At 44.2% G+C, this 24229-nt stretch overlaps 1 protein-coding gene across 1 annotated transcript; it reads left to right on the forward strand.

Annotated features, from left to right (window-relative positions):
* The first annotated feature begins 1172 nt into the window (after positions 1-1172).
* Positions 1173-24202, forward strand: LOC124031890 (perlwapin-like). The gene is made up of 7 exons (XM_046343682.1): positions 1173-1282; positions 2123-2260; positions 2928-3064; positions 4565-4570; positions 18363-18495; positions 19151-19287; positions 23845-24202. Exons 1-7 carry the CDS (start codon positions 1180-1182, stop codon positions 23845-23847), a joined length of 657 nt encoding a protein of 218 aa, XP_046199638.1. The 5' UTR covers positions 1173-1179; the 3' UTR covers positions 23848-24202.
* Positions 24203-24229: the final 27 nt, after the last annotated feature.

Raw genomic sequence — 24229 nt, forward strand, 5'->3', positions numbered from 1 at the left:
TGAGGTGTATAGTCCTACAACGTTATTGTGAGAGAATAATGTAAGAAAATCCAATGTTGAGAATTTATTTAGTCCGCCAAATAGTTGTCCGCTCTCAGCTACAAGATATCAGTGTAGTAAAATGATAAAAGCGTATAGGTCTGCCCATCATGAACAATACAGATGAGAGAGAAAATATTTGATATAAATTAAAAAAGTTATTTTGGGACATGTATAGGCCTATTTCTTAAGATGAATTATAAGTAAAAAATCATATACCATGTAAACAGAGCCCAACCGTTGCCCAAAAATCAACCCATCAACAGTGTTATAGCTCTCCACATACTGTACTTTGAAACATTTCGTTATTTCGTTATGAATTATACATTGTGGATTTTCACCTGCAGTTTAACAGAAATGCATTCAGTCATTGAACTACAAACTCAGTTGAAGACACACTATTGACGTTAGTTGTGAATTGTTTACATCAAATTTTGACTTAATTTCTGGACCATATTACTGTCCATTTGGGGGACCACTTTTGGATCAAGAGCACCCCCAGAGGCACAAGTTCCATATATCCTCTTTAATTATTCTCATTACATGTGACCTAAGCAAGTGTTCGGATCCGAACTCGGAATGTAAATTGATGGGCATAGGGACCCTGCAGATGCATTGTTCCTTGTGCATTCATCTTTTCTATGGTCTCTCCCCAATGATGTGTATAAACCCTGGATTGCTGATGTTTTGTAATGGCCAATGAGAGGCTTTGAAGCCGCAGGCCGCCACATTGGCACATCCCAGAAAGAGCAGTCCTCCATAGGAATGAATGGAATTCTATAATATTTCAATAAAATGTTTCAAAGACACAATTTCATGTATTTAAGTAATTCTTTGTTGTGGTGGGGGCAGTAACATTAACACTCTCAAAATATAAAATGTTCATGTTCAGTTCAATTAATATAATTTGCATGTATGCATTAAGGTGTCTGTAATAGAATATATTTGTCAAAAAACAATAAATGCATTTCTATAGCTTTTTTTTTTTTTTACAATGAAGGAGGAGTACCAAAATGGTTGTGCGATGGCTTCAAAGCAGCGCCCCCCTCTTAGTCATCTAAGGTTAATACATATTATGGTCTCCTCCTCTTCTATTAAATTGATTTGGACTGCATTTGCTCTAACAGTCTTGAAGTCAGCATGGACATGAATTTGTCAGCGCGTTGTGCTTTGGTTCTTTTTCTGTTGGCATTTGTAGATTTGAAAATAGTCTCTGCTGCAGAAACGGGAGGCATATCTACAGGTGAGTTGTTCTAATTAACCTACTTTGCATTATTTGTCATGAAACAAACTGTGACAATTTGATGATTTATTTTAAGAAGCCTGCTACACTTGACTTAGGTGTTACAGTCTACCTAATTGGTTATAAACAATAGCCTATAATGGTGCATAGCCCCTTTGCAACCTATGTTGTTGCAACCTTACTAAGAAATACAAGCCAGCCATTATGACTTTGAAACAATCCAGCCTACCCTTGGCCATTTTACGCATACACTGTCAAATAAATTCTAGTTGTTTCAACAAATGATTATGAAGTAAGTGGTTCCAAAGCCTTTTTCAGTTTATTCAACTTCTAGATAAAAGTGTTACCTGAACTTAACATTTTTAGTTGGCCCAAACTTAGCTCCAACTTGAGAAAACGTATGCAACAATTCAGTCAACATATAATGATGTGTTTGTCAATTTGTCTCATATGTTCATTTAACTAGAAATGATTATTTCTGCATCTTAATAGCACAGTTTGTGTGTCTGTGTGTAACTAGCTGCACAGCCCATTTTAGTTAACATACTATGTTTTCAACCTACTTATTTGAACCAATAGATTGTGAGTGTTCAGAAGGCTGTCATGCATTTTCATGGGTGTTATGGGGGAAACATTGATGATGGGGGACAAATGTCTCCAAAACTATTAATTAGACACAAAATTACTTGGAGTATGGCCTACAAACTTTCCACAGATGCAAATGCATACTTGTCAAATCCATCTCGACACAAATTGGTTCAGTCCAATTGTGTCTATGTTCATGTCTCTTTGTGGCAAGTTGGGTTCCCTGACATCTGCTCAAATTGTGTTGTCCCAAAGCAAAGCCTGGAGTGTGCCCTCGTAGACGATGGGGCATAGGGATATGTGCAGAGTTATGTTTCAATGACAGTGACTGCCCCAATGATGAAAAATGCTGCCACAATGGATGTGGGCATGACTGCATTGCACCTTACACAGGTAGGATATGGTCCCAGAGTGACAGATACACACATCCACTGCATTCATTATTGCTGCATTACTTTGGAAACAAGAAAGATGGAGCTTGTAATGTACATTTCATACACATAGATCAATATATTACACTTACACTCTCTATAGAGCTGAGACACTCAATTAAGAAGTCACATAATAGAAAGACTTCATTGGGAAGAGTCAGTCTAGGCTGACAAGTTGCTACCATAAACCTATTTGTAATGGGGAAATGTAGGATCACTAAAAATCATATTTAGTTGAGAGTGACCAACAAAACATTTAGCGTATACAGTTTATGTTACACACAATGGTTCCGGTATCCTAGTTGTGACATTCAAGGTGTGGGTTGATGGTCACTAGACTTGATGCTGAATGCTATGGATTGTTCTCATATCTGTTGATAGTGATTGACGCCAGACTGGAGGTCCCAGTAGAAGGACCGAGGACACACTGATTATTCACTGTTGTATTGTACTGATGACATTCTGTGACCACTGTTTGATTCTGTAGCAGCTAACATTTATCGTAACGATCTCCACACAAATATGACAGATTTTCCGAAAATGGTTCAGTCCAATTTTGTCCGTGTTCATGTCTCTTTGTGGTAAGTTGGGTTCCCTGACATATCTGCTCAAATGATGTTGTCCCAAAGCAAAGCCTGGAGTGTGCCCTCGTAGACGATGGGGTTCAGGGACGTGTGCAGAGTTATGTTCCAATGACAGTGACTGCCCCAATGATGAAAAATGCTGCCACAATGGATGTGGGCGTAACTGCATTGCACCGACACAGGTAGGATATGGTCCCAGTGTGACAGATACACCCATCCACTGCATTCATTATTGCTGCATTACTCTGGAAACAAGAAAGCTGGGGCTTGTACATTTCATACACATAGATAGATATTTTTCACATACACTCTTTTTAGAGCTGAGACACTCAATTAAGAAGATTTTCACGATCCATGCAGGCCTTTAGAGTATATACCAATGTTATGCAACATCTATACACTCTGAGTATACCAAACTTTAGGAACACTTTCCTATTTTTGAGTTGCACCCCTTTTTGCCCTAAGAAAAGCCTCAATTCATCAGGGCATGGGGTCTACAAGGTGTTTAAAACGTTCCATAGGGATGCTGGCCCATGTTGACTCCAATGCTTCTCACAGTTGTGTCATGTTGGCTTGATGTCCTTTGGTTGGTGGACCGTTGTCGGCAGGGTAGCCTAGTGGTTAGAGCGTCGGTCTAGTTACCGAAAAAACGACTTCGTAAAAGGGGGAAACGGAGCGGTCTTCTGGTCAGACTCCGGAGACGGGCACATCGTGCACCATCGTGCACCACTCCCTAGCATTCTTCTCGCCAGTCTGTCCAGTCTCTTGACAACAAGGTTGATGAAATCCGAGCAAGGGTAGCATTCCAGAGGGACATCAGAGACTGTAAAGTTCTTTGCTTCACGGAAACATGGCTAACTGGAGAAATGCTATCGGAGTCGGTGCAGCCAACTGGTTTCTCCACGCATCGCACAGACAGAAACAAACATATTTCTGGTAAGAAGAGGGGCGGGGGCGTATTCTTCATGGTTAACGTGATGTGGTGTGATCATAACAACATACAGGTACTCAAGTCCTTCTGTTCACCTGATTTAGAATTCCTCACAATCAAATGTCGACCGCATTATCTACCAAGGGAATTCTCTTCGATTATAATCACAGCCGTATATATTCCCCCCCAAGCAGACACATCGATGGCTCTGAACAAACTTTATTTGACTCTTTGCAAACTGGAATCCATTTATCCGGAGGATACATTCATTGTAGCTGGGGATTTTAACAAGGCTACTCTGAAAACAAGACTCCCTAAATTTTATCAGCATATCGATTGCGCAACCAGGGCTGGAAAAACCTTGGATCACTGCTATTCTAACTTCCGCGACGCATATAAGGCCCTGCCCCGCCCTCCTTTCGGAAAAGCTGACCACGACTCCATTTTGTTGATCCCTGCCTACAGACAGAAACTAAAACAAGAAGCTCCCGCGCTGAGGTCTGTTCAACGCTGGTCCGACCAATCTGATTCCACACTCCAAGACTGCTTCCATCACGTGGACTGGGATATGTTTCATATTGCGTCAGACAACAACATTGACGAATACGCTGATTCGGTGAGCGAGTTCATTAGAACGTGCGTTGAAGATGCCGTTCCCATAGCAACGATTAAAACATTCCCAAACCAGAAACCGTGGATTGATGGCAGCATTTGCGTGAAACTGAAAGCCCGAACCATTGCTTTTAATCAGGACAAGGTGACCGGAAACTCTACCGAATACAAACAGTGTAACTATTCCCTCCGCAAGGCAATCAAACAAGCTAAGCGTCAGTAGAGAGACAAAGTAGAATCTCAATTCAACGGCTCAGACACAAGAGGTATGTGGCAGGGTCTACAGTCAATCACGGATTACAAAAAGAAAACCAGCCCCATCACGGACCAGGTTGTCTTGCTCCCAGGCAGACTAAATAACTTTTTTGCCCGCTTTGAGGACAATACAGTGCCTCTGACACGGCCCGCAACTAAAACATGCGAACTCTCCTTCACTGCAGCCGACGTGAGGAAAACATTTAAATGTGTCAACCCTCGCAAGGCTGCAGGCCCAGACGGCATTCCCAGCCGTGCCCTCAGAGCATGCGCAGACCAGCTGGCTGGTGTGTTTACAGACATATTCAATTAATCCCTATCCCAGTCTGTTGTTCCCACATGCTTCAAGAGGGCCACTATTGTTCATTTTCCCAAGAAAGCTAAGGTAACTGAGCTAAACGTCCGTCATCATGAAGTGCTTTGAGAGACTAGTCAAGGACCATATCATCTCCACCCTACCTGTCATCCTAGACCCACTCCAAATTGCTTACCGCCCAAATAGGTCCACAGACGATGCAATCTCAACCACACTGCACACTGCCCTAACCCATCTGGACAAGAGGAATACCTATGTGAGAATGCTGTTCATCACCTCCAGCTCGGCATTTAACTCCATAGTGCCCTCCAAGCTTGTCATCAAGCTCGAGACACTGGGTCTCAAACTCGCCCTGTGCAACTGGGTACTGGACTTTTTGACGGGCCGCCCCCAGGTGGTGAGGGTAGGCAACAACATTTCCACCCCGCTGATTCTCAACACTGGGGCCCCACAAGGGTGCGTTCTGAGCCCTCTCCTGTACTCCCTGTTCACCCACGACTGCGTAGCCACGCACGCCTCCAACTCAATCATCAGGTTTGCGGACGACACAACAGTGGTAGGCTTGATTACCAACAACAGGGAGGAGGTGAGGGCCCTCGGAGTGTGGTGTCCGGAAAATAACCTCACACTCAACGTCAACAAAACTGAGATGATTGTGGACTTCAGGAAACAGCAGAGGGAACACCCCCCTATCCACATTGATGAAACAGTAGTGGACAGGGTAGTAAGTTTTAAGTTCCTCGGCGTACACATTACAGACAAACTGAATTGGTCCACCCACACAGACAGCATCGTGAAGAAGGCGCAGCAGCGCCTCTTCAACCTCAGGAGGCTGAAGAAATTCGGCTTGTCACCAAAAGCACTCACAAACTTCTACAGATGCACAATCGAGAGCATCCTGTCGGGCTGTATCACCGCCTGGTACGGCTACTGCTCCGCCCACAACCGTAAGGCTCTCCAGAGGGTAGTGAGGTCTGCACAACGCATCACTGGGGGCAAACTACCTGCCCTCCAGGACACCTACACCACCCGATGTCACAGGAAGGCCATAAAGATCATCAAGGACAACAACCACTCGAGCCACTGCCTGTTCACCCCGCTATCATCCAGAAGGCGAGGTCAGTACAGTTGCATCAAAGCTGGGACCAAGAGACTGAAAAACAGCTTCTATCTCAAGGCCATCAGACTGTTAAACAGCCACCACTAACATTGAGTGGCTGCTGCCAACACACTGACTCAACTCCAGCCACTTTAATAATGGGAATTGATGGGAAATGATGTAAAATATATCACTAGCCACTTTAAACAATGCTACCTCATATAATGTTTACATAGCCACTTTAACTATGCCACTTTGTTTATATACTCATCTCATATGTATATACTGCACTCAATACCATCTACTGTATCTTGCCTATGCCGCTCTGTACCATCACTCATTCATATATCTTTATGTACATATTCTTTATCCCCTACAACTTGTGTCTATAAGGTAGTCGTTTTGGAATTGTTAGCTCGATTACTTGTTGGTCATTACTGCATTGTCGGAACTTGAAGCACAAGCATTTCGCTACACTCGCATTAACATCTGCTAACCATGTGTATGTGACAAATAAAATTTGATTTGATTTGATTTGAAAGGTTGCAAGAGCAAATCCCTGAGCTGACAAGGTAAAAATCTGTCGTTAGGAACAAGGCAGTTAACCCACTGTTCCTGGGCCGTCATTGAAAATAAGATTTTTTTTTCTTAACTGACTTGCCTAGATAAATAAAAGTAAAATATTTCAGGGAAAAAGGATTTTGGGAGTATCAGGCTGAGACTGTCATGCAGGTGAAAGAGGACCCAAAAGCGACTTGGCGAAAACAGAGTCTTTAATCCAGTAAAGTAAATACAATCAAAAAACACAACTTTCACTCGAAAAGACGAGGACAAACTGGAGACTCGATCTTGAACAGCAGGTGAACAGCAGGTTGCCTCGGGAAGGCACTTGAACCAAACAGCCTCAGACACCTGCTCACCACGCAGCATCTGAGGAAAACACGACACGACAGGGCGATACACAAACACAGCACGGTGAATTCTAGACAAGGAACCGACAGGGCAGAAACGAATAACAAGGAGAGAAATAGGGACTCTAATCAGGGAAAAGGATCGGGAACAGGTGTGGGAAGACTAAATGATTGATTAGGGGAATAGGAACAGCTGGGAGCAGGAACGGAACGATAGAGAGAAGAGAGAGCGGGAGAGTGAGAGAGGGAGGGGAGAGAGAGGGATAGAAAGAGGGAAAGAACCTAATAAGACCAGCAGAGGGAAACGAATAGAAGGAGAAGAACAGGGACAAGGCATGATAATCAATGACAAAACATGACAGTACCCCCCACTCACCGAGCGCCTCCTGGCGCACTCGAGGAGGAATCCTGGCGGCAACGGAGGAAATCATCAATGAGTGAACGGTCCAGCACGTCCCGAGACGGAACCCAACTCCTCTCCTCAGGACCGTAACCCTCCCAATCCACTAAGTATTGGTGACCCCGTCCCCGAGAACGCATGTCCATGATCTTATGTACCTTGTAAATAGGTGCGCTCTCGACAAGGACGGGAGGGGGGAGGGAAGACGAACGGGAGTGCGAAGAAAGGGCTTGACACAGGAGACATGGAAGACAGGATGGACGCGACGAAGATGTCGCGGAAGAAGCAGTCGCACAGCGACAGGATTGACGACCTGGGAGACACGGAACGGACCAATGAACCACGGAGTCAACTTACGAGAAGCTGTCGTAAGAGGAAGGTTGCGAGTGGAAAGCCACACTCTCTGGCCGCAACAATACCTTGGACTCTTAATCCTGCGTTTATTGGCGGCTCTCACAGTCTGTGCCCTGTAACGGCAAAGTGCAGACCTCACCCTCCTCCAGGTGCGCTCACAACGTTGGACAAACGCTTGAGCGGAGGGAACGCTGGACTCGGCAAGCTGGGATGAGAACAGAGGAGGCTGGTAACCCAGACTACTCTGAAACGGAGATAACCCGGTAGCAGACGAAGGAAGCGACCAGAGCGTATTCTGCCCAGGGAGCTGTTCTGCCCAAGACGCAGGGTTTCTGAAAGAAAGGCTGCGTAGTATGCGACCAATCGTCTGATTGGCCCTCTCTGCTTGACCGTTAGACTGGGGATGAAACCCGGAAGAGAGACTGACGGACGCACCAATCAAACGACAGAACTCCCTCCAAAACTGTGACGTGAATTGCGGGCCTCTGTCTGAAACGGCGTCTAACGGGAGGCCATGAATTCTGAATACATTCTCGATAATGATTTGTGCCGTCTCCTTAGCGGAAGGAAGTTTAGCGAGGGGAATGAAATGTGCCGCCTTAGAGAACCTATCGACAACCGTAAGAATCACAGTCTTCCCCGCAGACAAAGGCAGACCGGTAATGAAGTCTAGGGCGATGTGAGACCATGGTCGAGAAGGAATGGGGAGCGGTCTGAGACGACCGGCAGGAGGAGAGTTACCCGACTTAGTCTGCGCGCAGTCCGAACAAGCAGCCACGAAACGGCGCGTGTCACGCTCCTGAGTCGGCCACCAAAAGCGCTGGCGAATAGACGCAAGAGTGCCTCGAACACCGGGATGACCAGCTAACTTGGCAGAGTGAGCCCACTGAAGAACAGCCAGACGAGTGGAAACAGGAACGAAAAGGAGGTTACTAGGACAAGCGCGCGGCGACGCAGTGTGCGTGAGTGCTTGCTTAACCTGTCTTTCAATTCCCCAGACTGTTAACCCGACAACACGCCCATAAGGAAGAATCCCTCGGGATCAGTAGAAGCCACAGAAGAACTAAACAGACGGGATAAGGCATCAGGCTTGGTGTTCTTGCTACCCGGACGGTAAGAAATCACAAACTCGAAACAAGCGAAAAACAACGCCCAACGAGCTTGACGGGCATTAAGTCGTTTGGCAGAACGGATGTACTCAAGGTTCTTATGGTCTGTCCAAACGACAAAAGGAACGGTCGCCCCCTCCAACCACTGTCGCCATTCGCCTAGGGCTAAGCGGATGGCGAGCAGTTCACGGTTACCCACATCATAGTTGCGCTCAGATGGCGACAGGCGATGAGAAAAATAAGCGCAAGGATGAACCTTATCGTCAGACTGGAAGCGCTGGGATAGAATGGCTCCCACGCCTACCTCTGAAGCGTCAACCTCGACAATGAATTGTCTAGTGACGTCAGGAGTAACGAGGATAGGAGCGGACGTAAAACGTTCTTTTAGAAGATCAAAAGCTCCTGGGCGGAACCGGACCACTTAAAACACGTCTTGACAGAAGTAAGAGCTGTGAGAGGGCAGCAACTTGACCGAAATTACGAATGAAACGCCGATAGAAATTAGCGAAACCTAAAAAAGCGCTGCAACTCGACACGTGACCTTGGAACGGGCCAATCACTGACAGCTTGGACCTTAGCGGAATCCATCTGAATGCCTTCAGCGGAAATAACGGAACCGAGAAAAGTAACGGAGGAGACATGAAAAGAGCACTTCTCAGCCTTTACGTAGAGACAATTCTCTAAAAGGCGCTGTAGAACACGTCGAACGTGCTGAACATGAATCTCGAGTGACGGAGAAAAAAATCAGGATATCGTCAAGATAGACAAAAACAAAGATGTTCAGCATGTCTCTCAGAACATCATTAACTAATGCCTGAAAAACAGCTGGCGCATTGGCGAGACCAAACGGCAGAACCCGGTACTCAAAATGCCCTAACGGAGTGTTAAACGCCGTTTTCCACTCGTCCCCCTCTCTGATGCGCACGAGATGGTAAGCGTTACGAAGGTCCAACTTAGTAAAGCACCTGGCTCCCTGCAGAATCTCGAAGGCTGATGACATAAGGGGAAGCGGATAACGATTCTTAACCGTTATGTCATTCAGCCCTCGATAATCCACGCAGGGGCGCAGAGTACCGTCCTTCTTCTTAACAAAAAGAACCCCGCCCCGGCCGGAGAGGAAGAAGGCACTATGGTACCGGCGTCAAGAGACACAGACAAATAATCCTCGAGAGCCTTACGTTCGGGAGCCGACAGAGAGTATAGTCTACCCCGAGGAGGAGTGGTCCCCGGAAGGAGATCAATACTACAATCATACGACCGGTGAGGAGGAAGGGAGTTGGCTCGGGACCGACTGAAGACCGTGCGCAGATCATGATATTCCTCCGGCACTCCTGTCAAATCGCCAGGTTCCTCCTGAGAAGTAGGGACAGAAGAAACGGGAGGGATGGCAGACATTAAACACTTCACATGACAAGAAACGTTCCAGGATAGGATAGAATTACTAGACCAATTAATAGAAGGATTATGACATACTAGCCAGGGATGACCCAAAACAACAGGTGTAAACGGTGAACGAAAAATCAAAAAAGAAATAGTCTCACTGTGGTTACCAGATACTGTGAGGGTTAAAGGTAGTGTCTCAAATCTGATACTGGGAAGATGACTACCATCTAAGGCGAACATGGGCGTAGGCTTCTCTAACTCTCTGAAAGGAATGTCATGTTTCCGAACCCATGCTTCATCCATGAAACAACCCTCAGCCCCAGAGTCTATCAAGGCACTACATGTAGCACCCGAACCGGTCCAGCGTAGATGGACCGACAAAGTAGTACAGGATTTTGATGGAGAGACTTGAGTAGTTGCGCTCACCTGTAGCCCTCCGCTTACAGATGAGCTCTGGCTTTTACTGGACATGAATTAACAAAATGTCCAGCAACTCCGCAATAGAGGCACAGGCGGTTGGTGATCCTCCGTTCCCTCTCCTTAGTCGAGATGCGAATCCCTCCCAGCTGCATGGGCTCAGTCTCTGAGCCAGAGGAGGGAGATGGTTGCGATGCGGAGCAGGGAAACACCGTTGATGCGAGCTCTCTTCCACGAGCCCGGTGACAAAGATCTACCCGTCGTTCTATGCGGATGGCGAGAGCAATCAAAGAGTCCACATCTGAAGGAACCTCCCGGGAGAGAATCTCATCCTTAACCACTGCGTGGAGTCCCTCCAGAAAACGAGCGAGCAGCGCCGGCTCGTTCCACTCACTAGAGGCAGCAAGAGTGCGAAACTCAATAGAATAATCCGTTATGGACCGTTCACCTTGGCATAGGGAAGCCAGGGCCCTAGAAGCCTCCCTACCAAAAACTGAACGGTCAAAAACCCGAATCATCTCCTCTTTAAAGTTCTGGTACTTGTTAGAGCAATCAGCCCTTGCCTCCCAGATAGCTGTGCCCCATTCTCGAGCCCGGCCAGTAAGGAGTGAAATGACGTAAGCAACCCGAGCTCTCTCTCTAGAGTATGTGTTGGGTTGGAGAGAGAACACAATCTCACACTGCGTGAGAAAGGAGCGGCACTCAGTGGGCTGCCCGGAGTAGCAAGGTGGGTTATTAACCCTAGGTTCTGGAGGCTCGGCAGGCCAGGAAGTAACAGGTGGCACGAGACGAAGACTCTGGAACTGTCCAGAGAGGTCGGAAACCTGAGCGGCCAGGTTCTCCACGGCATGGCGAGCAGCAGACAATTCCTGCTCGTGTCTGCCGAGCATGGCTCCTTGGATCTCGACGGCAGTGTAACGAGCGTCTGAAGTCGCTGGGTCCATTCCTTGGTCGGTTCCTTCTGTCATGCAGGTGAAAGAGGACCCAAAAGAGACTTGGCGAAAACAGAGTCTTTAATCCAGTAAAGTAAATACAATCAAAAAACACAACTTTCACTCGAAAAGACGAGGACAAACTGGAGACTCGATCTTGAACAGCAGGTGAACAGCAGGTTGCCTCGGGAAGGCACTTGAACCAAACAGACTCAGACACCTGCTCACCACGCAGCATCTGAGGAAAACACGACACGACAGGGCGATACACAAACACAGCACGGTGAATTCTAGACAAGGAACCGACAGGGCAGAAACGAATAACAAGGAGAGAAATAGGGACTCTAATCAGGGAAAAGGATCGGGAACAGGTGTGGGAAGACTAAATGATTGATTAGGGGAATAGGAACAGCTGGGAGCAGGAACGGAACGATAGAGAGAAGAGAGAGCGGGAGAGTGAGAGAGGGAGGGGGAGAGAGAGGGATAGAAAGAGGGAAAGAACCTAATAAGACCAGCAGAGGGAAACGAATAGAAGGAGAAGAACAGGGACAAGGCATGATAATCAATGACAAAACATGACAGAGACTTCAGAGGAGTAGCAACATACGTTTCTTACGATACAGCAATTCATAGAACTTTAAGCTGACAATTTGTCAAAGGCCACCAACAAAATTCCAACTCATTGTAATAGTAAGACCTCAATGGAAAGAATCAGTGTACGGATGATTTCCAGTGTTCTACTTGTGACACTCAAGGTGTGGATTGCTGGTCACTAGACTTGATGCTGAATGTTATGGATTATTCTCATATCTGTTGATAGAGGTTCACGCCGGACTTGAGGTATAAGGGCCGAGGACACACTGATTATTCACTGTTATGTTGTATTGATGACATTCTGTGAACACTGTGTGATTCTGTGGCAGCTGACAGCCTGTTTGTTTTGACTTCCTAGAAGCCTCTAGAGCTGGTGTTTACAGAACATTTGGTGCTGTCTGATTAGAATGTAAAGGGCATGTCTCCAAGATGCCTTTCAGACATTTTCTATGCTTCTGTGCTGGAAGTGTCTCCCTGTTGCAGCTTGTAATAAACTGGATATAATTATTTTCTAAATAAAAAATAATTAATATTAACCAATCCACCTCTTTGGAGGACACAAATATTTTGGAGTTTTACAGCTTTTCATATACATTTTATATGGATGTCGGCAGTGTATCAAATACTTGTTCTCCCCACTGTACATGCACATACATTGTACATATACATTTTACATGTATCGATTTATGATGGATAGATTTGATTGACTTTACCTGTGACTGCTTTTCTGGATTGTTATCCTGGAAATTCCTATTACACGTATGTTTCTACTGTATAACTGACAACTTTTAATTTGTTACCATAGTGAAGCCCGGTCGCTGTGTCCTGCCCAACGGGACCTACATGTGTGCCGAGTACTGTTACAAAGATGGCCAGTGCCCCGAGGAACAGATGTGTTTCTGGATATGTTGATTCTATGCTTGCAGTGAGCCATTGAAGCTTTATTGGAAATTCTTATTAGTTATAAGAAATAAGTAGAAAATACAAATCATTACATGTACAATTATGTCTATGAAAACTGATGATTTTATGCAATAATAAATATGAAAAATGATCATAGCTTTTATGGAAACTGGACAATTTTCATGGGCAGTATGTGAATTGACAAACGGCAGTATGTGAATTGACAAACTCATGTGGACTGCTGAATTTGAATAAAACAAGATTTTGAACACCTGTGCTTGGTTTTTTAGGGGGGTTATTTGAGACTCGTGTGGTGCTCATGTGAATATCCTTCATTTTCCGGCTTCAGACCAATGCCTGTTCTCAGTTCTCAAACCCCCGATGTTCGTTATTGCTATTATAAACTGATTACCAACGTAATTGAAGCTGTAAAAATAAATGTTTTGTCATACCCGTGGTATATGGCCTGATATTCCACGGCTGTCAGCCAATCAGCATTCGGGGCACGAACCACCCACTTTATAATATAGTTTAACACATGCTCTCCTTGTGAATCTTCACGATGTTGTATGTTTTATTTATTGATAAGATCCATGCTTATAATCATACTGATCATTGCTCATAGAAAATTGGCGAGAGCAAGGAAACAAAGACTGAAGCAAATATTTACTATGTGATTACACAATGTAGCTGGCTACATAGACGACTATACTAGCCGGAAATATGGCCGAGCTGTTCTCAGTTGAAGGGTTTTGAAATATTCTCTCTCTCGAGTTGTGACCGTGAATATCGTCATCCATCTCGGTGGAAACAACTTGGACACACAAGGGGACAGGCCTGGTGCGTCAGATGTGAGATGATTTGGAGGTAGTCCGCATGTCCCCTGGGACAATGGTGAGCTACTCTGACATCAAACAGTGGAAGATTTGCATGTTCCTCCGTGGCAGGCACATGCCCACAATCCACCACTTTGCATTCAATCACTGTGTCCCTGGGCAGTACCATAGGGCAGGGTTTCCCAAACTCGGTCCTGGGGCTCCTCCTGGGTTCACGTTTTGGTTTTTGCTCTAGCTCTACACAGCTGATGAATATAATCAAAGCTTGATGATGAGTTGGTTATTTGAATCAGCTGTGTAGTGCTAGGACAAAACCCCAGATGTGCGCCCAGTGGTACCCATGTTAACAACCATTCCTGAACCTGACTCCAAAAACAAGCCACCGATGGACAGTACCAAAATAGATACTCAATTGATTCTGTTCAATGCCCCATATACTGAGCATTCTTTTTGTAGCGGGAATCTTATATAATAGCTTAAATTGAAAAGAAAGGATTGATGCTTCAATTGTTACTTTGTATATTACTTCACTAAATCTGATGCCATGGTATTGGGATATCGAAAATCTGTTCCCAACTATCTTGAATTTTATGCAGTATAGTTGTCAACCCTCTTGACCATAAGTGAAACTGATACATGTTACGATTTATATTGGTCATTTTAAGCCATTTACGATTAATTCATTCCTTTCCCTTTTAAGTAATTGCCTCTTCCATTTTTGTGGCAGAGCTGCGATGAACTGGTTATAATTTTGTAATGAGCATACATTTCCTTATACCGTGATTAATTGCTTGTGTGACATAATTTGACCTTTGATGTTTACACTGTCATTCATTAACATGATACCTTCCTTATACATTCTCTACAAGAAAATGTTTTTCCTCTATCGGTACTTTCGAGATTTGACATTATTTGTGTAACGGCGTTCGTCTGTTGTAAGAAGAGAGTGGGACCGAAATGCAGCGTGTAGGTTACTCATGACTTTAATGAAAGATATGACGGTACATGAAATAACTGAAATACGAAAACAACAAACGGAACGTGAAACCTAATACAGCCTATCTGGTGACTACAACACAGAGACAGGTACAAACACCCATGAAATACAAAGCAAACTCAGGCTACCTAAATACGGTTCCCAATCCGAGACAACGAGAATCACCTGACTCCAATTGAGAACCGCCTCAGGCAGCCAAGCCTAACTAGACACACCCCTAATCATACACAATCCCAATGCTAATAGGGCCAGACAGACTTCCAGGACGTGTTCCCAGAGCAGGCGCTGACCAACTGGCAAGTGTCTTCACTGACCTTTTCAACCTCTCCCTCTCTGAATCTGTAATACCAACATGTTTCAAGCAGACCACCATAGTCCCTGTGCCCAAGAAAAACTAAGATAGCCTGCCTAAATGACTACCGACCCGTAGTACTCATGTCTGCAGCACTCACCACACCAAAAGATACACAGACTATGCAAGCTCTATTGCACTTCACACTGCCCTGTCACACCTGGACAAAATGAACACCTATGTGAGAATGCTATTCATTGACAACAGCTCAGTGTTCAACACCATAGTGCCCTCAAAGCTCATCACTAAGCTAAGGACCCTGGGACGAAACACCTTCTGTAACTGAATCCTGGATTTCATGATGGGCCGCGCCCAGGTGGTAAGGGTAGGGATGCGCGCTCAGCCCCTTCCTGTACTCCCTGTTCACTCATGACTGCACGGCCAGGCACTATTCCAACACCATCATTAAGTTTGCTGATGACATGGGCATGGGTCCTCAGATCCTCAAAAGATTTTACAGCTGCACCATCGAGAGCATCCTGACGGGTTGGTATCACTACCTGGTATGGCAACTACTTGGCCTCTACCTGCAAGGTACTACAGTGCTTACGGATAGTGCTTACGGCCCAGTACATCACCGGGGACAATCTTCCTGCCACCAAGGACCTCCATACCAGGCGGTGTCAGAGGAAGGCCCCAAAGACTCCAGCCACCCTAGTCATAGACTGTTCTCTCTGCTACCGCACGGCAAGCACTACCGGAACGCCAAGTCTAGGTCCAAGAGGCTCCTAAATAGCTTCTACCCCAAGCCATAAGACTCCTGAACAGTGAATCAAATGGCTAATCACTTTGTCAACCACAACATGTTATAGACTGACTGTACAAAATATTATGAACATAGACTGATATAGACTGACCAGGTGAAGCTGCGATCCCTTATTCATTTCACCTGTTAAAACCACTTCAATCAGTGTAGATGAAGGGTAGGAGACAGGTTAACAGTCAGTCATATAGAATGTGATGTGTATAGTCCTACAACGTTATTGTGAGAGAATAATGTAAGAAAATCCAATGTTGAGAATTTATTTAGTCCGCCAAATAGTTGTCCGCTCTCAGCTACAAGATATCAGTGTAGTAAAATGATAAAAGCGTATAGGTCTGCCCATCATGAACAAGACAGATGAGAGAGAAAATATTTGATATAAATTAAAAAAGTTATTTTGGGACATGTATAGGCCTATTTCTTAAGATGAATTATAAGTAAAAAATCATATACCATGTAAACAGAGCCCAACCGTTGCCCATAAATCAACCCATCAACAGTGTTATAGCTCTCCACGTACTGTACTTTGAAACATTTCGTTATGAATCATTATAAATTGTGGATTTTCACCTGCACCTGCAACAGAAATGCATTCAGTCATTGAACTACAAACTCAGTTGAAGACACACTATTGACGTTAGTTGTGAATTGTTTACATCAAATTTTGACTTAATTTCTGGACAATATTACTGTCCATTTGGGGGACCACTTTTGGATCAAGAGCACCCCCAGAGGCACAAGTTCCATATATCCTCTTTAATTATTCTCATTACATGTGACCTAAGCAAGTGTTCGGATCCGAACTCGGAATGTAAATTGATGGGCATAGGGACCCTGCAGATGCATTGTTCCTTGTGCATTCATCTTTTCTATGGTCTCTCCCCAATGATGTGTATAAACCCTGGATTGCTGATGTTTTGTAATGGCCAATGAGAGGCTTTGAAGCCACAGGCCGCCACATTGGCACATCCCAGAAAGAGCAGTCCTCCATAGGAATGAATGGAATTCTACAATATTTCAATAAAATGTTTCAAAGACACAATTTCATGTATTTAAGTAATTCTTTGTTGTGGTGGGGGCAGTAACATTAACACTCTCAAAATATAAAATGTTCATGTTCAGTTCAATTAATATAATTTGCATGTATGCATTAAGGTGTCTGTAATAGAATATATTTGTCAAAAAACAAATGTAGACATTAATTAACCTTTTCTTTTTTACAATGAAGGAGGAGTACCAAAATGGCTGTGCGATGGCTTCAAAGCAGCGCCCCCCTCTTAGTCATCTAAGGTTAATACATATTATGGTCTCCTCCTCTTCTATTAAATTGATTTGGACTGCATTTGCTCTAACAGTCTTGAAGTCAGCATGGACATGAATTTGTCAGCGCGTTGTGCTTTGGTTCTTTTTCTGTTGGCATTTGTAGATTTGAAAATAGTCTCTGCTGCAGAAACGGGAGGCATATCTACATGTGAGTTGTTCTAATTAACCTACTTTGCATTATTTGTCATGAAACAAACTGTGACAATTTGATGATTTATTTTAAGAAGCCTGCTACACTTGACTTAGGTGTTACAGTCTACCTAATTGGTTATAAACAATAGCCTATAATGGTGCATAGCCCCTTTGCAACCTATGTTGTTGCAACCTTACTAAGAAATACAAGCCAGCCATTATGACTTTGAAACTATCCAGCCTACCCTTGGCCATTTTACGCATACACTGTCAAATAAATTCTAGTTGTTTCAACAAATGATTATGAAGTAAGTGGTTCCAAAGCCTTTTTCAGTTTATTCAACTTCTAGATAAAAGTGTTACCTGAACTTAACATTTTTAGTTGGCCCAAACTTAGCTTCAACTTGAGAAAACGTATGCAACAATTCAGTCAACATATAATGATGTGTTTGTCAATTTGTCTCATATGTTCATTTAACTAGAAATGATTATTTCTGCATCTTAATAGCACTGTTTGTGTGTCTGTGTGTAACTAGCTGCACAGCCCATTTTAGTTAACATACTATGTTTTCAACCTACTTATTTGAACCAATAGATTGTGAGTGTTCAGAAGGCTGTCATGCATTTTCATGGGTGTTATGGGGGAAACATTGATGATGGGGGACAAATGTCTCCAAAACCATTAATTAGACACAAAATTACTTGGAGTATGGCCTACAAACTTTCCACAGATGCAAATGCATACTTGTCAAATCCATCTCGACACAAATTGGTTCAGTCCAATTGTGTCTATGTTCATGTCTCTTTGTGGCAAGTTGGGTTCCCTGACATCTGCTCAAATTGTGTTGTCCCAAAGCAAAGCCTGGAGTGTGCCCTGTTAGACGATGGGGCATAGGGATATGTGCAGAGTTATGTTTCAATGACAGTGACTGTCCCAATGATGAAAAATGCTGCCACAATGGATGTGGGCATAACTGCATTGCACCGTACACAGGTAGGATATGGTCCCAGAGTGACAGATACACCCATCTATTGCGTTCATTATTGCTGCATTACTCTGGAAACAAGAAAGCTGGAGATTGTAATGTACATTTCATACACAGACATCAATATATTTCACATACACTCTCTTTAGAGCTGAGACACTCAATTAAGAAGATTTCTGAGAGCAATGTAGGTATTTAGAGTTTTATATGTATATATACCATAAACATTTTGTAATGGGGACATTTAAGACCAGTAAAGCTCATATTTAATTTAGAGTGATCAACACAAAGTTTATTATAGAGCTTCTGTAATACACATGATTTCCATTGTTCTTCTTGTGACATTCAAGGTGTGGGTTGATGGTCACTAGACTTCATGATAAATGTTATGGATTGTTCTCATATCTGTTGATAGTGATTGACGCCAGACTGGAGGTCCCAGTAGAAGGACCGAGGACACACTGATTATTCACTGTTGTATTGTACTGATGACATTCTGTGACCACTGTTTGATTCTGTAGCAGCTAACATTTATCGTAACGATCTCCACACAAATATGACAGATTTTCAGAAAATGGTTCATTCCAATTTTGTCCGTGTTCATGTCTCTTTGTGGTAAGTTGGGTTCCCTGACATATCTGCTCAAATGATGTTGTCCCAAAGCAAAGCCTGGAGTGTGCCCTCGTAGACGATGGGGTTCAGGGACGTGTGCAGAGTTCTGTTCCAATGACAGTGACTGCCCCAATGATGAAAAATGCTGCCACAATGGATGTGGGCATAACTGCATTGCACCGACACAGGTAGGATATGGTCCCAGTATGACAGATACACACATCCACTGCATTCATTATTGCTGCATTACTCTGGAAACAAGAAAGCTGGGGCTTGTACATTTCATACACATAGATAGATATTTTTCACATACACTCTTTTTAGAGCTGAGACACTCAATTAAGAAGATTTTCACGATCCATGCAGGCCTTTAGAGTATATACCAATGTTATGCAACATCTATACACTCTGAGTATACCAACCTTTAGGAACACTTTCCTATTTTTGAGTTGCACCCCTTTTTGCCCTAAGAAAAGCCTCAATTCATCAGGGCATGGGGTCTACAAGGTGTTTAAAGCGTTCCATAGGGATGCTGGCCCATGTTGACTCCAATGCTTCTCACAGTTGTGTCATGTTGGCTTGATGTCCTTTGGTTGGTGGACCGTTGTCGGCAGGGTAGCCTAGTGGTTAGAGCGTCGGTCTAGTTACCGAAAAAACGACTTCGTAAAAGGGGGAAACGGAGCGGTCTTCTGGTCAGACTCCGGAGACGGGCACATCGTGCACCATCGTGCACCACTCCCTAGCATTCTTCTCGCCAGTCTGTCCAGTCTCTTGAAAACAAGGTTGATGAAATCCGAGCAAGGGTAGCATTCCAGAGGGACATCAGAGACTGTAAAGTTATTTGCTTCACGGAAACATGGCTAACTGGAGAAATGCTATCGGAGTCGGTGCAGCCAACTGGTTTCTCCACGCATCGCACAGACAGAAACAAACATATTTCTGGTAAGAAGAGGGGCGGGGGCGTATTCTTCATGGTAAACGTGATGTGGTGTGATCATAACAACATACAGGTACTCAAGTCCTTCTGTTCACCTGATTTAGAATTCCTCACAATCAAATGTCGACCGCATTATCTACCAAGGGAATTCTCTTCGATTATAATCACAGCCGTATATATTCCCCCCCAAGCAGACACATCGATGGCTCTGAACAAACTTTATTTGACTCTTTGCAAACTGGAATCCATTTATCCGGAGGATACATTCATTGTAGCTGGGGATTTTAACAAGGCTACTCTGAAAACAAGACTCCCTAAATTTTATCAGCATATCGATTGCGCAACCAGGGCTGGAAAAACCTTGGATCACTGCTATTCTAACTTCCGCGACGCATATAAGGCCCTGCCCCGCCCTCCTTTCGGAAAAGCTGACCACGACTCCATTTTGTTGATCCCTGCCTACAGACAGAAACTAAAACAAGAAGCTCCCGCGCTGAGGTCTGTTCAACGCTGGTCCGACCAATCTGATTCCACACTCCAAGACTGCTTCCATCACGTGGACTGGGATATGTTTCATATTGCGTCAGATAACAACATTGACGAATACGCTGATTCGGTGAGCGAGTTCATTAGAACGTGCGTTGAAGATGCCGTTCCCATAGCAACGATTAAAACATTCCCAAACCAGAAACCGTGGATTGATGGCAGCATTTGCGTGAAACTGAAAGCCCGAACCACTGCTTTTAATCAGGACCGGAAACTCTACCGAATACAAACAGTGTAACTATTCCCTCCGCAAGGCAATCAAACAAGCTAAGCGTCAGTAGAGAGACAAAGTAGAATCTCAATTCAACGGCTCAGACACAAGAGGTATGTGGCAGGGTCTACAGTCAATCACGGATTACAAAAAGAAAACCAGCCCCATCACGGACCAGGATGTCTTGCTCCCAGGCAGACTAAATAACTTTTTTGCCCGCTTTGAGGACAATACAGTGCCACTGACACGGCCCGCAACTAAAACATGCGAACTCTCCTTCACTGCAGCCGACGTGAGGAAAACATTTAAATGTGTCAACCCTCGCAAGGCTGCAGGCCCAGACGGCATTCCCAGCCGTGCCCTCAGAGCATGCGCAGACCAGCTGGCTGGTGTGTTTACAGACATATTCAATTAATCCCTATCCCAGTCTGTTGTTCCCACATGCTTCAAGAGGGCCACTATTGTTCCTTTTCCCAAGAAAGCTAAGGTAACTGAGCTAAACGTCCGTCATCATGAAGTGCTTTGAGAGACTAGTCAAGGACCATATCATCTCCACCCTACCTGTCATCCTAGACCCACTCCAAATTGCTTACCGCCCAAATAGGTCCACAGACGATGCAATCTCAACCACACTGCACACTGCCCTAACCCATCTGGACAAGAGGAATACCTATGTGAGAATGCTGTTCATCAACTCCAGCTCGGCATTTAACTCCATAGTGCCCTCCAAGCTTGTCATCAAGCTCGAGACACTGGGTCTCGAACTCACCCTGTGCAACTGGGTACTGGACTTTCTGAAGGGCCGCCCCCAGGTGGTGAGGGTAGGCAACAACATTTCCACCCCGCTGATCCTCAACACTGGGGCCCCACAAGGGTGCGTTCTGAGCCCTCTCCTGTACTCCCTGTTCACCCACGACTGCGTAGCCACGCACGCCTCCAACTCAATCATCAGGTTTGCGGACGACACAACAGTGGTAGGCTTGATTACCAACAACAGGGAGGAGGTGAGGGCCCTCGGAGTGTGGTGTCCGGAAATTAACCTCACACTCAACGTCAACAAAACTGAGATGATTGTGGACTTCAGGAAACAGCAGAGGGAACACCCCCCTATCCACATTGATGGAACAGTAGTGGACAGGGTAGTAAGTTTTAAGTTCCTCGGCGTACACATCACAGACAAACTGAATTGGTCCACCCACACAGACAGCATCGTGAAGAAGGCGCAGCAGCGCCTCTTCAACCTCAGGAGGCTGAAGAAATTCGGCTTGTCACCAAAAGCACTCACAAACTTCTACAGATGCACAATCGAGAGCATCCTGTCGGGCTGTATCACCGCCTGGTACGGCTACTGCTCCGCCCACAACCGTAAGGCTCTCCAGAGGGTAGTGAGGTCTGCACAACGCATCACCGGGGGCAAACTACCTGCCCTCCAGGACACCTACACCACCCGATGTCACAGGAAGGCCATAAAGATCATCAAGGACAACAACCACTCGAGCCACTGCCTGTTCACCCCGCTATCATCCAGAAGGCGAGGTCAGTACAGTTGCATCAAAGCTGGGACCAAGAGACTGAAAAACAGCTTCTATCTCAAGGCCATCAGACTGTTAAACAGCCACCACTAACATTGAGTGGCTGCTGCCAACACACTGACTCAACTCCAGCCACTTTAATAATGGGAATTGATGGGAAATGATGTAAAATATATCACTAGCCACTTTAAACAATGCTACCTCATATAATGTTTACATAGCCACTTTAACTATGCCACTTTGTTTACATACTCATCTCATATGTATATACTGCACTCAATACCATCTACTGTATCTTGCCTATGCCGCTCTGTACCATCACTCATTCATATATCTTTATGTACATATTCTTTATCCCCTACAACTTGTGTCTATAAGGTAGTCGTTTTGGAATTGTTAGCTCGATTACTTGTTGGTCATTACTGCATTGTCGGAACTTGAAGCACAAGCATTTCGCTACACTCGCATTAACATCTGCTAACCATGTGTATGTGACAAATAAAATTTGATTTGATTTGATTTGAAAGGTTGCAAGAGCAAATCTCTGAGCTGACAAGGTAAAAATCTGTCGTTAGGAACAAGGCAGTTAACCCACTGTTCCTGGGCCGTCATTGAAAATAAGATTTTTTTTCTTAACTGACTTGCCTAGATAAATAAAAGTAAAATATTTCAGGGAAAAAGGATTTTGGGAGTATCAGGCTGAGACTTCAGAGGAGTAGCAACATACGTTTCTTACGATACAGCAATTCATAGAACTTTAAGCTGACAATTTGTCAAAGGCCACCAACAAAATTCCAACTCATTGTAATAGTAAGACCTCAATGGAAAGAATCAGTGTACGGATGATTTCCAGTGTTCTACTTGTGACACTCAAGGTGTGGATTGATGGTCACTAGACTTGATGCTGAATGTTATGGATTATTCTCATATCTGTTGATAGAGGTTCACGCCGGACTTGAGGTATAAGGGCCGAGGACACACTGATTATTCACTGTTATTTTGTATTGATGACATTCTGTGAACACTGTGTGATTCTGTGGCAGCTGACAGCCTGTTTGTTTTGACTTCCTAGAAGCCTCTAGAGCTGGTGTTTACAGAACATTTGGTGCTGTCTGATTAGAATGTAAAGGGCATGTCTCCAAGATGCCTTTCAGACATTTTCTATGCTTCTGTGCTGGAAGTGTCTCCCTGTTGCAGCTTGTAATAAACTGGATATAATTATTTTCTAAATAAAAAATAATTAATATTAACCAATCCACCTCTTTGGAGGACACAAATATTTTGGAGTTTTACAGCTTTTCATATACATTTTATATGGATGTCGGCAGTGTATCAAATACTTGTTCTCCCCACTGTACATGCACATACATTGTACATATACATTTTACATGTATCGATTTATGATGGATAGATTTGATTGACTTTACCTGTGACTGCTTTTCTGGATTGTTATCCTGGAAATTCCTATTACACGTATGTTTCTACTGTATAACTGACAACTTTTAATTTGTTACCATAGTGAAGCCCGGTCGCTGTGTCCTGCCCTACGGGACCTACATGTGTGCCGAGTACTGTTACAAAGATGGCCAGTGCCCCGAGGAACAGATGTGTTTCTGGATATGTTGATTCTATGCCTGCAGTGAGCCATTGAAGCTTTATTGGAAATTCTTATTAGTTATAAGAAATAAGTTGAAAATACAAATCATTACATGTACAATTATGTCTATGAAAACTGATGATTTTATGCAATAATAAATATGAAAAATGATCATAGCTTTTATGGAAACTGGACAATTTTCATGGGCAGTATGTGAATTGACAAACGGCAGTATGTGAATTGACAAACTCATGTGGACTGCTGAATTTGAATAAAACAAGATTTTGAACACCTGTGCTTGGTTTTT

The sequence above is a fragment of the Oncorhynchus gorbuscha genome, linkage group LG03 (assembly GCF_021184085.1).
Source record: "Oncorhynchus gorbuscha isolate QuinsamMale2020 ecotype Even-year linkage group LG03, OgorEven_v1.0, whole genome shotgun sequence".
NCBI lineage: Eukaryota > Metazoa > Chordata > Actinopteri > Salmoniformes > Salmonidae > Oncorhynchus > Oncorhynchus gorbuscha.

Bases quoted from the DNA above. Each gene is read 5' to 3' on its own strand.
- LOC124031890 (XM_046343682.1), top strand. From the start codon at position 1,180: ATGGACATGAATTTGTCAGCGCGTTGTGCTTTGGTTCTTTTTCTGTTG. The intron at 2,261-2,927 runs GTAGGATATGGT...GTTGTCCCAAAG, and splicing joins CTGCATTGCACCTTACACAG to CAAAGCCTGGAGTGTGCCCT. The intron at 18,496-19,150 runs GTAGGATATGGT...GTTGTCCCAAAG, and splicing joins CTGCATTGCACCGTACACAG to CAAAGCCTGGAGTGTGCCCT.